General features: G+C 46.5%; 1 protein-coding gene and 1 long non-coding RNA gene across 3 annotated transcripts in view; one reads left to right on the top strand and one right to left on the bottom strand.

Annotated features, from left to right (window-relative positions):
* Nucleotides 1-1276: 1276 nt before the first annotated feature.
* LOC135395367 (helicostatins-like) overlaps nucleotides 1277-16702 on the bottom strand; it is a 129424-nt gene continuing 113998 nt past the window's right edge. For both annotated transcript variants that reach the window (XM_064626607.1, XM_064626606.1), the window contains exon 2: nucleotides 1277-2182. In XM_064626607.1, coding sequence (XP_064482677.1) covers nucleotides 1741-2182 — 442 coding nt within the window. In that variant the 3' untranslated portion in view covers nucleotides 1277-1740. The remainder of the gene's footprint in view (nucleotides 2183-16702) is intronic.
* Nucleotides 15389-16702, top strand: part of LOC135395368 (uncharacterized) — a 113806-nt gene continuing 112492 nt past the window's right edge. Inside the window, exon 1 of the long non-coding RNA XR_010423042.1 lies at nucleotides 15389-15452. This is a non-coding gene — a long non-coding RNA (uncharacterized LOC135395368). The remainder of the gene's footprint in view (nucleotides 15453-16702) is intronic.

The raw sequence follows: 16702 nt of genomic DNA, 5'->3' as shown, positions 1-16702 counted from the left end.
CGTCAGCGAAAGACAGTACCGTATTTTCACGCGTATTAGCCGCACCGCAGATAAGCCGCAGGACTCAATTTTAGATACATTTTGAAAATTTTTTTGCAGATAAGCCGCACTCGCAGATAAGCCGCGGGTAATACGACGCGACTGCTGTGTGCGCTAAACCAGTGATGCACATACAAAATCAATAGAGACTTTATCGCTATGAAAACGGGTATCATTTATTCGACAGGATAAAGGCTAACATCAGAAATATTACAGAGCGGCTCACTAAGACATGTTCCAGAAGACATGATTCACTGTCGCCCCTTTTGTTAAAGCTGCGTGGGGGAATGTATCCGGAAGGTCAGACCACTCGAATATGGACTCGTCCCTGTTCCGTATTGTTCGTGCAATGGCAGGGCGGTCCTGTTCCGAAAAACATGACGCACTGTTTTCCCTTTCGTTTCATCCAGGGTATTGGGAAAATACCAGGGAAAGATAGTCATCAGATAAGCCGCACCTGCGCATAAGCCGCAGAGCGTCCGCGAAAACAAAAAATCTCGCATAAGCCGCGGCTAATACGCGTGAAAATACGGTAATATAAATTTACCTCGTATCCCCGCAGAGTAATTTTTACTCCCTTAGAGAATGAAGTTACTCTCCTGGACCGCAGTGTACAATTTACGCTCTTAAAAAAAGGGGGGGGGAAACGTTACGCTACACAAGAGTGTTCTCAGTGACAAAGATTTTACACTGGCAACACAGTTGGATATACTGTATTTTCTCTTCTCGGAGTGTGCAAGGCGTGACCGCAGAGCAGCAGTGCAAGGATGGTCGCCCCACTGAGAAGACGCCTCAAAGAACACCGTTCGTTTATTTCTTGAGTAGTAAAGGGATGGGAAATGCTAGAATTGCTGCGAAAATGCTTGATGCGAAAATTGATGCGAAATGCTGCGAAATGCATGGATGAATGAAAGGTTAGCGTGCTAATACATGTGCTGACAACGTAATACGCATTTTCCACGAATTGAACTGCCATGAATGGGTCATTTTTACCCAGATTGAACGTGGGTGAGATACCGTCGTAACTGAGGGTTTCTTACCGCAGCTCATGGATGCAGCACTACAACCAGAGGTAGAAACCCTCTTAGTATGTTAAATAAATAAATCAGGATATTAAACCATGTGGCAATTCTTTCCAATAAGGCATACTTGAAAAAGTTGTAATGTAAGACAAAAGTCCCCAAAGCAATCGGACATGGGATGTGGAGATGGTGGTTCCATTACATTTTTCGGACAATCAATATTATCTTCAGTATTCATTTTATTCACCGTTCACTTCCTGTACACTTGGTGCGTTTCAAAACATTTTATTTTCACCATTTCTGTAGTTGAAAAGAGAAAATATAGGTGAAAACAGATTCCTGTATACGACACTAATGTTCTAATCTACAACAATAAACATTCTTCCATATTTACAGTTGAATTGACATATGAACAAAGAGTTCTTCCCCGGTCAAAGCCAAGTACATAGGTATTAGAAAAAGAAAAGAAAAAGCTTTAGAAAGAAAATATCTGGAGAATCGACACTCGTTCTCGTCGTGCCGACGCTTCACCGCTAGGCCTATATAACTGTGGGCTTAGCAGTAAGCCACGAGGCTGAACGCTTCATCCGTCAATCCAAACGTCGAGAAAGAACGCAACAGATAGGCAGAACTGATTTTGAAAACAACGTGTTTTAAGCCCCGACCGATAGTCGTCGTCCTACTGGTAATCACTGCTGCGCCGCCTGCGGACGTTGTCGAAAGGAACGCTTCGTTTGCCAAGCCCAAAGTTATAGCGCCGTTTCATGAAGTCTTCAAAGTCGAACGCTCGCTTGCCGATTCCGAAGTTGAAACGATGGCGGTCCCGCTTGCCGAGACCGAACGAGTATAAGGTACGTTCCCGGTTGTCTCGTTTGCCAAGGCCGAAGTTGTAGCGGCCTCGGTCCCGTTTCTCCACGGAATCGTAGTCGGAGACATCGTCTTGAACCATTTCATCGTCCCGTTTTCCCAGCCCGAAGCTGTAGAGGGGTGCACGTTTTTCAACGAGGGCGTCTTGCAGTGCGGATTGTTCTTCACAGCTCGATGTCTGGATCACAAAGAAGAAGAAGAGCAGCGCCAGGACACAGCTGGAAGCTGCACTGGGGATCAGCCACGATAGACGTCTGGAAGGAGATGCAGATACACGATTAGAACATCATCGCAGTGTTTCCTTACACTAACAGATCTGGCGGGAAACATGAATTTATCAACAAATTACATGTCACGCACATTTACGTAAGGTATTTACACAAAGAATAAAACGTTTACATTTGCAACACACTGCATTGATTCGTGTCCTATTACTTTGAGTGCGGATTTTCATTTTACAGTCGAACACCATTTTTTACAGTCCTGCTCCAGCCTCAGAACAGTTACTTTTCACCGTTTCCGTTTCATTTTACCCTTTGCGTGGTGTGACGCTCTTTGGTGGTAATCCCAATGTCGTATCGAAGACCATCGGTCTGGATTTTTCATCAATCTGCGTCTATCTGTAAACGCAAGGCGGAAAGGCAGAAAAAAATGCATAACCCTGTTGAAACGCACGCTCTTGTACAGGTTCTGCGTGCCCTGCCACGCTCGACGTTTTCAAGAAATGCGGTTAGGATTGCAAACACTGGGAAAGATATTTGATCGCAGTTTGACTTCATTTTATTAATCCCATGAACAAGTCCGGCTCAAGCAAACCTTACATCATGCGTGGCTTTCTCGATTGGCTCTTAGTGGGCAAGAAATTGTTGACTCAGCAGTCGCTACGTACAGGATTTGTTTGCTCAGAACACACACAAAAAGGCGCCCGCATGTATGCTTCGCTTATTAGCTTGTGGATACTATGTTGTTGAAATAAAAGTTCTGTGAACCGTGGACATGAATTTTTTTTTTCTTCGATAAGGGAAATTGGCGATAAATGGGAATAAGGATGTCACTCGTTGTTGTTCTAAAAAGATAGCTGTACGGTACCACGATAAAATCTATTCTGGATATGTGCACATATTTTATTTCAAATATAATGTCAACATAACTGTATAAATATCCGCCCTGAGAGATGAGGACATGATCTTGGTCAATCCAATGGAGCTCTACAGCTAGATCCCAGAGTGGTCGGACTCTGTCCCTTTAGACTGGAGCGAAATACTTTATATATATGGCAGGGCTACTGTTAAATCGAAACTCCTGTGTGGGGATAGAATTCTCCCATGCACCAACACGAAAACAAAAAGAATGTGTTTTTCCCTCTGGGGATAACGAAAATAAACCCGTACCTGAGCTTGTGCACGACCCGTTGATAGTCGTGAGTACAGTCCGCCTCTCATGTTCGCTCTGCGAATCTAACCACTAACCGAACCCAGTGATGGGGAGCATCTCGAGTACCAAGTACTGGAAGTAATTAGAGGTACTTTACTTTGAGTACATTTCATATTGAGCACTTTGTACTGTATTGTACACTTTTCTTTGTATTGGGCTGCTCCGCAGTGCGTGGCAACCATGGGGCTTCGTGGGTCGTTAGCCCCCATCGTAGTAGACATTCTCCAACAAGTTCAGCGCCTGCATGGTGAAGGTGGGTCATCTATCCCTGCAGTAGATTCCTGATTAAGGCAATAGTGTGCAAGTTTTTCCCAATCGGGATTCCTGGTCACCGCGGTTTAACAATCTCTCATGTATTCGGTAGGTTGCTTTTGCACCAGAAAAATCTAATCATCAACATCATCATCTTTCCGTGCCCGTTTATTACGCCATTTTACCTCCCTCCTGCGTAGGCTCGCCTCAATGTGGCTTTCACCCCACAATTTGAATGTGTGATCAGGTGCTGTGACACAAGCCTCTGCTCCACCTGCGGTGTCATGGCGAACACCCAGCACATTCACCCAGCACTCTACGGCCCACAAAGGCGAATACTGTGTGATGAGCTTGCTCGTTTTAGCAAGAGACCACTCAATTTAGTTGCACTCATTCGCCTGCGTTCCATCTTCTTGCGGTCCTGCGTTCCTGCGTTCCATCCTGCGTTCCATCGTCGGGTTCTTCACCTGTTCATGAACTTCCTGTCGTCCACTAGGTTGCTCCAGACGCTTTAGTTTGTTCTCATGTTTTCATCCTCCCTTCATCATCTTCATATAATGTTCCACGTGCAATGGGGTAGGGTACCGCACCGCCGCGGTGAAACACCCCATCTCATCATCACCGTCTATTGTTGTTGTTGTATTGTACACAATATTGCTTGTATCGGATTGCTAGATTATAGGAGTAAAGGGTATGCACCGTTATTAGTTGAAGTGTAGAATGCGCGTCATAATGTTATCCTGCTGCATGGCAAACTGCATATTTTAAAGAATATGTAACTTGTTTAAGTTTGCAATAGTTGACTTTTGAAAGAAATAATGCATTATATATCTGCAGTATGATTTTATAGACTGTCGAAAGTAATGAAATTTCTTACTTGAGTAGCTATACTTCCTTTACTTGCGTATCCCATGCCGCAGTAATTTGCGGTACTAATTGCGTTAGGGAGAAAAGAGCGGCTTTTGTTTTGTCCGTATTAACTACTAATGAATTGAGTTTTCTCCATTTGCCCAAACATGGGAGAACAACGTTTGCGTGGCTCACTAGAATTATGGGGTTTGATATTACGAGATGGGAGAGTACTAAACAATATAGCTGCATGATCGCGCATGTGAATGAGTTCAGTTGTACCCCTGCCACATGGACAGTCTTTAATGAGGATTGAAGCCAACGGCCATTGAGCCACCAAGCGGGTAATGTGTCAACCTGCATTATATCCAATGCTCATTGACAGGGGTATTAAATTGGTAGGGCTTCATAACTATCATTTGCCAGCGGTCGAGTATAATGCTATCTTGAAAGTCTCGAGAGTGGCTGCTGGATTACATTCGACTGGATCTTTTCGATTGCTTGTCTGACCACCACTATCGGAGCGGTCACGTTTCCATTTATTCTGGAGCCCCAGACGACGACGACAAGAACGCTCCTGTCCTTGTCGTCTTCGCCTATGACTCCAGAATCTATGAAAATGATCCACCAACAGGCCCGTATTGAGTATGTGTCCGGTCACATGACTGAGAAGCTTTCTTTGGCACCTCCATGTTGTTTTGCTGTGCTGGAAAACCCTGAGCTACGTCCAGTTGGGTACCCGTTGCTTCGCTGCTCGGATTTGCAGCAAGAGCCGTGATCACCCGACTCGGAGGATCGGTGCGTCCAAGACACGATCAGTTGCAGTGAAGTGCTTTGCCTAGTACACATAGGCCGTTTGCGCCGCTGTCTTTCCTTCCTTATGTACAGACTTCGTCTAAATGCGGCTTCCAGGTACAGGTACATGTTAAGGTACAGTGCTGGACAAAAGTTTACGACGCATTCCTTCCTCACAGTGACACGCTAGCGGCAAATGGGACTCTACGGAATTAGACATGTGCCTAGGTAACCCAGTCACCTGCTTGTAAGTTCGTACGGTAACATTCACCGCGCTTGCGTGTCACTCTGAGGGAGGAATGCGCCGGAGTGTGCTCCGTAAACTTTTGCCCAGCACTGTACACCTGTACAAGCCCCTGATCCAACTGCAGCTGGTGGCAAACCTTCAACGCATCCTCATCGACTGCCACCTGCGCAATTCGTAGAGAGCTATATTGCAGTCCCAATTGACTCGCATCAATCCGCTCTGGCTTGCCGTACGCAATCTTAGGCCCTTACTGTAACCCTGGGCAGCACCAGCTCTCCACAACTCCCCATAGAGCCCATAGTATAGCTAAATTCACACAACACTGAGCACACGACAAATGAGAGTGCAGCGATTGCTTCCTCAATCCTCCAATCAGAAGTCTTTCCGTCCGGCTCGCAGCCCGACCGGTTCTGGCTGTTGCTGACTTCTGCTTTTCATACTGACCTGTACCGGCTACCCCTCACCTCTAAGTCTACTAGCTTTCATGCACGTCGTAAAGTTATTCCGTGATTCCCAAACAACTGTGAAAAGTGTCGTAATGAAAAAAATTATTTACACTGACACAATCGGCAGGTTGACACATATACATGCACTGAGCGTACTGAGTCTATTGCGTAGCGCTTCCTAGCACACTGGAACAAAGTTCAAACTTGCAAAATACGCATATCGACACAGCTCATTCCCAGCAACGAACAACTGTCACATACTTGCGCACAATCGCTTGATCATCATGTCCTTGCCTGCTACACGTCAAACATAAAATGCTGCTTCATGAATCGTATTTTCTTGTCACCGCTATGCAGATCTGACGGCGCTCGAACATGTTCATCGAGCCAGAATTCACGACAACACTTCAGTTTGAAATCCGATTGGCTCTTCGTAGACCGATGCTTGTGGCGAGAAACAGTACAACACGATCAAAGGCACCATAATACACGGATAAAACGGCAATCGGCGAACGCACTTGCCTCCCAACGAAAGACACCGCCAACGCGCGCCCACCGTTCACATTTCAAATGAAACCGCCGGAGGAGAACGCAGCACGCAGGCGAGGAAGCGCAAAGTGCCGTTTTCAAATTCTTGCAACCAATCCGGACACGCTTGTGGCGTCCGACCAATAGAGAGGCACGGATTGCTTCGTGCGCAGTGACACGCATTTTGATACAGATTTTGCGAGAGCTGTGGGGGGCTGGCAGCACCATCAAAGCCTGCACTCATTTCACCAGTGCTTGGCGTCCACCAGTCTGCTTGAGCACCTTCAGCCTCAGTGACTTTTGTATGAGTGCGGAAATGTGATCTATAGGACTGGATGGTACTACGTCACGTGTGGTCGACTAAAGCAAACCCCGACAGTTACGGCAACTATGCACGTGCAGCATCTCACTTGTTATGTGTCAGTTCTGTCATGTGTGCGTGCGTGCGTGCGTGCTTGCGTGTGTCTCATATCCTTCATCGCCATCCTACCCACACGCACTGAGGCAGGGTATGGCAATTTCTGCGGTGAAATACTTCATCCCATCGTCATAGATGTTGGTGTTGTCAGGGCCGGATCCAGGATTTTGCTGAGGTGGGGGTCCAGCCATGGACAACATGCTAGGCACGCGATCTAGGGTCAATTAAACACTATGTGGAGACAGAAATTGAGGAGGGGGTCACGACATCCGGACCCCCCCCCCCTCTAGATCCGCCCCTGGTTGTTGTTAGTACATTGTACTTATTTACTTGAAGTACATATGAACTACGGTACTCTGTACTGTGCTCGTGATACCAATGGTGCTTCACTTTAAGTGCAATTTTGAGGTAAATTAGCCGTAACTGACCTGACATAACGGCTCCAGAACTATAAAGTTGATACAAACGTAGCAATTATCCAGTCAAGAAATTAGAAACTGCTCTCACGTGATGTATGTGGAACTTTCTAGGGTGAACACGATCTAATCTCGTTCCTTCCTAGACCAAACATCTTTACGCGTCCTTAAACGGCCTCGTGGGAGCGAGCAAGTTGAGGTCGTGTCGATAACGTTTCCTACTACGAGCACGTATCGTAAAAAACTGGTTTACGACGTTCGGCGTAAACCTTTGCACGTAGACCAAGTACTTCACATGTAAGGGTCTACCGTAAACAAGACTCGATCGTCTAGATACCGTAGTAAATTTTCCAGATCGTTCTAGGTTTCCATACCTTACTATTTGCAAAATTTTCTTTTGCTAGTTTCATCCTTGTTTCTTTTGTTGCGTGTGTACGTAATGGCTAAGGGACTCACGCACAAAGTAGCGACGTTAAGGCATCAGGTGTCCTTACATTTTTTACGTCTGTCTCAGTTTCCGGGTTAAAGGCTTTTTACAAATTGAGCCGTAAAACTGTGCTGCTATTTTTGCTAAATTGTACTAGCTAAAAATCGTATCGTAGAAAACGGCTCTTCCTGACATTTTTCCTCCTTTAACGGGACACTCATTATCTCCGTCTAGGAAGCCACCAGGTATGACGTCATCCCTTTTGTGACGCTTCCGGAACTATTATTGTTGTTTGTCACGTCGGCTTGAGTTTGGGCCGGAAGTAAGGATGAGTTCTTTTGGCTCGGGAAGCCGGAAGTTCCTTCTGGTGACGGTTGACGCCAGTTAGTCCAAGCAGGTCTACGTTGCTCCATAGCTCATGGACAGATAAAACCTTTCTAAAGGGCGCTATGTTTATTCTGGTTCACATTCGAGTTGAGGGCGTACACGTAGTGCCCCTGCTACAATAAGCAGTGTCTGAATGTGTATCGTCCTACTTGACGTTCTCAAGTTGGGATTCGAGCCACGTACCTAAATCAAGTTGCCTGAAACAGCCCGGTTCGAGAGCTCAGCGGTTGTAAGGCCAACATTTCCTTTTGATGTCCAAGTCAAGTAGAGTATGTAGACTGTGAGACAGAATCAGCACCCTTATCATCACGACCGCTTCGGGGCGCGAGCATTCGAGCCCTGGGCATTCCAACCTGCTTGTATCATAAACAATACCTTCCGCTGCATCTCTCCTGTTGTCATACTTAATCACCATTTCATACTTGACAGTATGTGTATGTACTACAAATATATTCTTCAATTAATAGAGGGCAGTAAAATCAAATCCGGCCGTATATTAAAAGGGAGTCTGGCCATCGGGAGGAGTCTCAAAAACAGGCTCGACCAGTCAATCACAGTTCCGGTGCACTGATTGGTTTGCTGTTTACCTCGGGTATCGCCATGAAACCTGACTGTCACCCAAAATGGCGACGAAAACAAAAACGGTGAAACGGGGATTTCGTGGCAAAAAAAATTTCACAGACTACTCTGATTTTACGCTGCACATGTACATTCTCATATACGTTTCTCGGAAATCAGTTTCAACTGATTCGCCGCTATCGATATCTCACTGAAAATAATACGTTTTGTGGCCGGTGTTATGCCTAGTGAACACGACGATCACAACGAAGACATAGTTAAAACGGCACTGTGTTGTACAATTTTGAATTAGTTAACTGAATTTTATGGGTATAAACATTCGTGCCTTTTTTATTCCAACTATTGATGTAGAGCAGCTAAGAAACCGTACCAACGACAGGGTGTGTACCATCAGGTGCTTCTGCCGGCAGCGGTACAACGATGGAAGCGACGACAATTCCCGACGTACTCTGCGCAGACTATGTGGCGTTCATCCAATTTTCACAAAACATCCACTATATTGCAGATCGTGAAAGGTGTCCATTTCAATCCCATCCAATCCACTTGCACAGGGTGTCGAACCGAAACGTTTTTCGTTCCGGTTTTTGTTCCGGTTCTATCATAAACGGTCCGGTACCGGATCTGCTCCGGAGCAAAAAAATAACGGGTCATACCGGTTTTAACCGGTTCCACTTCTCGTAGGCATATTCATTCCCCCCCCCCCCAAAAAAATCAATGTTGCTAAATGTAAACCCGTCTATTCCGCATACGTGATATTTAATATTAATAGGCAGCTGTGTAATTGGTAGATCCTGGTTCCTGTAGGTGACTATCTGTTCAAATAGGCTTTTTCCTTTCTTGAAGCGCATGATACAGACGGACTTGTTTGTCGTGGTGTCATACGTAAAGTGCTTTCTTCGCGTCCCACCTGAGTGTCTGTTGCTGCTGCCTATAGCCAGCAAGCACCACCGCACGAGTAAGACGCAAATCGAGGAATACCTTCACTCACAAAGGCGCTCGACGGCTCCATTTTCTTTTCTTCGTGTCCTGTCCACAAAAGAGGCGCCACTTCGCACGCATGCGCTTGCCCTCGCGGATACGTAAATGTATCCACCTTCGCTGCTCTCAAACAAGGGACGCGTTGCGCGACATACCGATAGAGAAGCCGTAATTCAGCCCCCTTGGGTCGTTGCTTAATTGAGGAGAGTTTGGGCGGATGAAAAAAAATTAAAACGAACGCTACGGCACACTGGTAGAGAGTCACAACCGGTCACGTGTACCTCAAAGTCTATGTGCGCGAACGATAAAACGTTACAAAGGGAGCGTAAGGGTTATATATACCGACACACATTCCACCGTAACCGTAACCTTCGTAAAGTATCCATGACATGACTTCAGAACACACGACGCCAGTTTCATTCGCCTATTCGTAGTCCAAACCGGCGAAGGTTTTTCTTGGACCGAAAACCGTTAAATAAATTTTTCGGTTTCCCTCCTGAGCGAAAAAAACGTGTAGAGGACGGTGGTCTTCCTCTACATGAGCCCCGACCGGCGATGATGGTATGCCACGGAGAGGCGATGACGGTGGCCTATCTCCATGGCCGCGCCGGTGGAACTGAGGCAGGTGCTTCAGGCGCGTGGCCATCGTCGTCGTTGTCCACGGCCCGCTACAGGGCTCCCCCCTCAGACGGTGAAATGCTGCACGGCTGCAGAGGTGCGCGGGCCGTGCTGGACTGTGAGGCCGCAGGTGGAAAGGCGCCGGGTACGTTAACGGCGAGGTTTGCTAGCGGTGGGTCCATGTATAGAGCGCTGTGGTAGTGCTCGTCGAAGGCGTCGTCAGGAATTTGGGATAGTAAAGAGCCGAATTGCTCCGAACATGGTGTTCGTTGTTCGGGTCACCAATGTAGAGGACGGTGGTCTTCCTCTACATGAGCCCCGACCGGCGATGATGGTATGCCACGGAGAGGCGATGACGGTGGCCTATCTCCATGGCCGCGCCGGTGGAACTGAGGCAGGTGCTCCAGGCGCGTGGCCATCTTCGTCGTTGTCCACGGCCCGCTACAAACGTATACGGTTTCGGTTCCGTTCCGGTTCGCACCAAAATAGCGGTTTTTCCGGTTTTGGGTTCCGGTTTTCCGTTCGCTTCGACACTCTGCTTGCCACCCAAAATAGCGCTGCCCATGCTGGATAGGGGGACAAATAGTGAGGATAGGTTGATTAATAGCGCCCCATATTTCAAGCCGTCATTAGTCAGAAAGCTGAAAAAGTGGGTGGAGCTTCAAGTATAGGCATGAGCCAATAAATGCCAGACTCCCTTTTAATATACGGCTCTGGCACTGCGCAGTACTTAGATATCTGTAGAAGCTGCAGTATTAAAAAAAGTTGGTTGTACATGTCTAAACTCTAGGGGCACTTTCGTGCACTACTTCACTATCCTACTCAGTGTCTTTAGCGCAGAGTTCGCAAACCCGCTGATAACACTCTTTATCCACTGGCGCGTTATGAACTCGCGAGCGAACTTCAATACAGCTTCCCACAACAGCAATTTACGTGTGCCATATAACGCTATGGGAAGCTGAAAAAAAAAAAATCTATTATGCGAGTGGGCACCAGACTGTTATTTTCGTCGCCCTAAATGCTCTAAATTCACAACTCATAAACACAAGGGCCTAACTACATCGCTATGTGTGCATATTTTGTGCTCTGACAAAAAAAAAAAGAGGCCGTCTCGCTTTATTGTTCCGCCATAAAATTCCTTCGTGTTCTTCGTGAACGTTAAGAATATTTCTGCGAGGGACACAAAAGTATTCTCGCACCGAACTGTTGTACGAAAATTAAAGGAATGTTGTGTAGAAACAACCGCCTTGTTTTTCACAGTGCCCAGGTATTTTTATTTTTTTGAAGACATTACTTTTCGATTATGTGCGAACATTCTTAGAGCCTCCAGTAGGTGTAGAAACTAAATTATGCATTCTGAGACGCAGTTATAATACGCCGGTAGTGTAAAGAATGGGCGAAATATTTGCGTGCCAAGAATCTCCCATTCGTGCTTTCCGCTTGTACATATTTCGTCATGTACGTATTTCGAATTCCATACATAAGGATATGAATCCTAAAAGAACAGATATCGCTTTAAGCATTCGAAGCGTTTCTCTGTTTATTTCACGGTGTTTCCGTTTTGGTCGACGCCCGCCGAGACACAGATTGCTCCAACGTCCCCGGAATAAAATGTTTGAATGCTGTCACAACTGTCAAGGCACTGAAGAAGGCGGATGGGACACTTCACAAAGGCCAAAATCTTTGCTGCAAAAGGGTTCGCTATAAGGTGCCACATACGGACTGAAAAATGAAATTTATTTCGTATTATAAATGAACGTCGCTCAAAGACGCAAAATATTACGGACTTCCACGAATTTTCGAAAGAAGCTGCAAATCTGCATAGTTTCGGATTCTCGAAATAGTAGGTGACGTCATCGAGAGTTGGCGTCTTTCTCCCAGGGGGAGCGGTCTTTGCTCTTCACCGAACGTTGGAGGTCTGTCAACAGCTGTGGTAAGGTAGACTTTCGGGGAGCACTGTTGCCAGACGCGTTCGTTAGACTGGACACCACACAACGTCATACTTCTTAAAACTTGGAAATAATTATCTGATACACACATAGGGAAACAATATTTTTGGGAGAATACTGTGTTATGGCATATATTCGGTAAGATTCTGAAGACACGAGAGTTGTGGCTCTTTAATTAATTAATCAATTGCGTATTTCCATAATATTTAGAGCCTTCCTCGATGGGGTTGGAGACCGTCGGCCTATGACGTAAGCAACTTGGTTGCTCAGAGGTCCTTCACGAAGAAAGTTAAGGTTTCAGTTCACAACCCTCAGTCGGGAAAAAATACCTGCTGAATTTGTGAGTACAGCAACGTAACATCAGTTAGTTGCAGAGTGCTCAAGTTGACCAAGCTGTTGTGAATAGCGTCAGTTTAATCGGATTCTCAGTTGTTACCAGGTACCATTTCACTGCCTCTGATTTTGACTAAACGCACTACTAGCAGGGGTGAGCAGTAATAGTGTTACTGTGTATTACCGTAAGACCTTTCCCTATAGAATCCAAGGCGCATTGTAACCGCCGTTGGCTCGACGGGTGGCAGCGGTCACTACGCAGATGTCGTCTGCGTTCAATGTGAGCGGGTATGATTACGAAGCTGGGCACGAAAGGAAGCCATTATAAAGTTAAACAGAAGAGGACCCTTCCTTGTGGAACACCACGGCGGACAGCATAGAAAGCGATGTCACCTTCCGTGGCGCACACGAAGATGCCTCGGCCAGAGAGAAAGTCTTGGATCCATCAGAGTGTGCAGCCTCCTATTACTTCAGCATCTTGTAGCGTCCAGACGATGGCGCTGTGCAACACGTTGTCGTACGCTTTCTCTACGTCGAGAAAAACGGCAATGGTGAGTTTCTCTTGAGCCCTTGCTGAACGTCTTTTCAAGCGACAGAAAGCCGTGCGTTCCATTCTCTTCGCGACGCAACTTGTGTGAGCGATTAGGTGGAAGGAGTCAATATTATGCGGCGACCTGCCTGGTTTGAAACGAGGAACCACCACTGCAGTTTTTCATGCGCGTAAAACTATACCTGTACGCCAGGTTTAGTTAAAGGACTGCAAGAGTAACCGACGCTCACATAAGGGACCATTTTGAAGAGCATTGTGAGTGACATAGTCTGCTCCAGGCGAAGTGTGCTGAGGGGATTCCTCAGAAAAGAATCAAGCTCAGCAAAGGAGAAGGGTACGTCTAAGGCAAAGCCTATACAGGGGTCCGTAAGTCCGAACTGTCGTTGTCCGTACATCCCAAGGCCAGAGCTCTAAGCAGCATGTTCATCAAGGAGTTCCCCAAGGAAGCATTCTGAGTCTGACACTCCCGAATGTTGTGTTGGCGGGCCTAAATTGGATAATTCCTCGCAAAGTGGCGTTCCCTCTGTATGCAGATGACGTTGCCCTTTGGACAGTATGAAAACCACGACAAGCCATTCAGCGCCACTTGCAGCTGGCTTCAACTGGTGTACATACGTACTGCTCGCTACAAGGTTGTCTGAAATCTCTAGCCTATGGCGGAGCGGTCCCCTACCGGCGGTGTCGCGCTCTAGGGAACTATACCAATACCGACTATGAGGGAAGGCCGTACGCAGTCGCCACCTGTCGGGAGAAGTAACCCTCGGATACCCGGGTGGCGTCTGATAGCAAGAGAGTGAGAGAGAGGGATAGCGGCCTCCCCTAGGATGCTGTATTGGTACAGTTCCTTCGTGTGCGACACCGCCCATAGGGCACCGCTCGGCCACAGGCTGGAGATTTCAGACAACCGTGTCGCGAGCAGTACCTCACGCAACTTCAGATGGACCTTTCGCCCGAAAAGTGCGTCAAGCTCCCTTTCACACGCAAGGCTATGACACAGAAACGAAAAATAAAGAAAAAAAAGTGCGAAAAGCGCCGGCTCCGATTGGAGCGCGGTCTCTCTTAACCCTGATGACACCACAATCCTCCTCCCCCTCCTCGTTTCGGCCTGCAGAGCGAGTCGAGCGGGAACGCGAGCGTCGATGTTCGAGGGCGTTTTATTCCAAGAAAAATACTGCTTACAGAGAATTTTTTGTGTTAGTTGTCACGTCAAGTTACATCCTTTCGTAATTCGCCAGAAACAGCAAATCTTTTGGATGGCTTTCTGGGCTCCTTTAAACGTTGCCTGGCACGTGATGCTCACGTATCAGAAGCGTAGTATCCCCCCAAGGAAGAACCCACACCAATATCATGTCTAGATGCCACTTTATTTAGATTGTGGGAAATTTTATGGAGATATATGGTATGCAGACTGACGTTCCTGTAAGATGCGTGGCATGGTAAGATCACGAGGCTACTGGATGCGTGTTTCCCTGTCCAACTGCTTACAAATGCGGCAGAAGGCCTGATGAGGGAGTTGAGTTCCAGCACACCACGCATATTACTGGTGGGCCAGTCTGCATACCAGACCCCCTTAAATTTTCCGACAATCTAAAGAAAACGGCATCTAGATGTTCTTTCTTGGTGTTTTCTTTTTTTTTTTTTTTTTTTTTTTTGCCCCGCTAAAAATACAATCTCTCTGCCCGAGAATCAACCATTGTAAAGAGAAAGTTGAATGCAGAGTGCGACATAAAGAACCGTTTGTGAACTGCGTATTAGGGTCCATATATCGCATCAGTCCCGTATATTGGACAGTCCGGTATATGTCTGAACGTCCGGCTAAAAGAGCCACTCGGGCCATTTAGCCACGCATTGTCGTGAGTGTGCAGGCACACCTCTTTTAAACAAAACATCTGTTTTGTTTAGAAACAGAGACCAAGTGGTCCGATAAATCGTGGAAGCCTTCTTTATTGCCACGCACGGTGAGGGATGTATCAACGCATCGTCGGTGACACTCGAACAAGCTGGAATAAACCTTTTACGCAATGACAGCGGCCGGGCAGGGTGCACAACATGGTGCGTCAGGAAGCGATAGAGTACCAAGATAAATGTTTCGATAACAGAACCAAGGAATATTGAGCGCACAGGTGGTTATTTTTCTGCTGCTGATGATGATTGAAAGAAAAAAATGGGGATTTTCCTTTCGGTTCATTCCTTGTGGTGGCTACTACGAAACCTGTCGGAAAAAAAAAAAAACTTCAGTTGAGAGTATGAAGCTGTTCGTGTCAGTAGTTTGTTCGTAATTAGTTTTGTCTGGTCTGTTCGGCTGCTATATTTCGCAGGTATGGATTATTACCAATTACCCCGCCTTGTCCCGTTTGTGTTAGAAAGCAAAGTCAGAGTCCTTACAGTACGAACTTTTTTTTCTTTTACAAATCAATCAATCAACTTCTTCCGTTTGTTAGGTTGAGACTGGAATTTAATCACAGCTCTACATGTTACTCAAAAAAAGAACAAAATATGTTACTCGTTGCTACGAGAAAATAGTAACTACGTACGTTACCCGTTACTAACAAATAAAAAGTACGCGTTCTCGTTACTTGGAAGTAACGAGTTACTTCCATACGTTACATTTGCATATCGGACAGCAGAAATACGAAAGCATCGCCCACTTTATTTCTTTCAGCTCATCCATGATGAATTGCACTTGAATGAATGCACATGAATTGCAGTAACAACTGGTACTGGTACAACAGCTCAAAGCTGCCTAACATGAATTGAGACAAAGCACTAAACGCCCTGAGCGCAGTGAATCCTTGAAAGGGGGACCACAGAGGACACATTGAGTGTCCTGAAACACAGTGGACACTACAGCAATGAGAAAGGCATTGCTCTCTGGTATCCTCCCCTCTTCGCTGGGGAGTTTCCCGCGTGCTTTAGCCTCGTGGAATGCCGCCATGTGCGCCGTAAAAACCAGAACTGGCGGTCGTGGATGGTGACAGTGAGCAAAAAAGAAAGAAAGAAAAAAAGAAAACCCGAACCGAGTAACTTCCAGCAACGCGTTGCAGCTTCTATTCCCCTAGACTGCCAATTACTCCCCATTTTAGTCCCCTAACCTGACATTTAGTCCCCACATTTACTCCCCAGGACTGCAAATTGTCACTGAACTTCGCGAATGTTCTCCTGAATGCAACAGTCTACGTAAATATGTGCACTTGGTCAATTTGATGGCATAAGGCTGTATAACTCAGCCACCCTAGCAATTTTCCAGCCACACAAAGTAAGAAACGGTTAGCGCATCTTTCTTCGCAAATTGTGCCCTATGTATGGCGCAATATTTTATATGACTCGATATAACACGGTTGACAGCTTGTTTCAAAGTATTTTCATGCATGCACACGAATTATGTATACCTGGGACTCTTACAACAGCGCGTGAAATAGTCTCCACCGTGTGACATTCATTCACTCCCGTGCATTTACTCCCGAAAGGGACTATTTTTTCTGGCAATGCATGAAGCGGACGACGACAACGACGACAACGATGGCCACGCGCGTGGAGCACCCGCTCTCAGTTCCACCGGCGCGGCCAT

Source organism: Ornithodoros turicata, chromosome 5 (assembly GCF_037126465.1).
Source record: "Ornithodoros turicata isolate Travis chromosome 5, ASM3712646v1, whole genome shotgun sequence".
NCBI lineage: Eukaryota > Metazoa > Arthropoda > Arachnida > Ixodida > Argasidae > Ornithodoros > Ornithodoros turicata.
The sequence above is the reverse complement of the archived record's forward strand: the minus strand, read 5'-3'. Positions and strand labels throughout refer to the sequence as shown.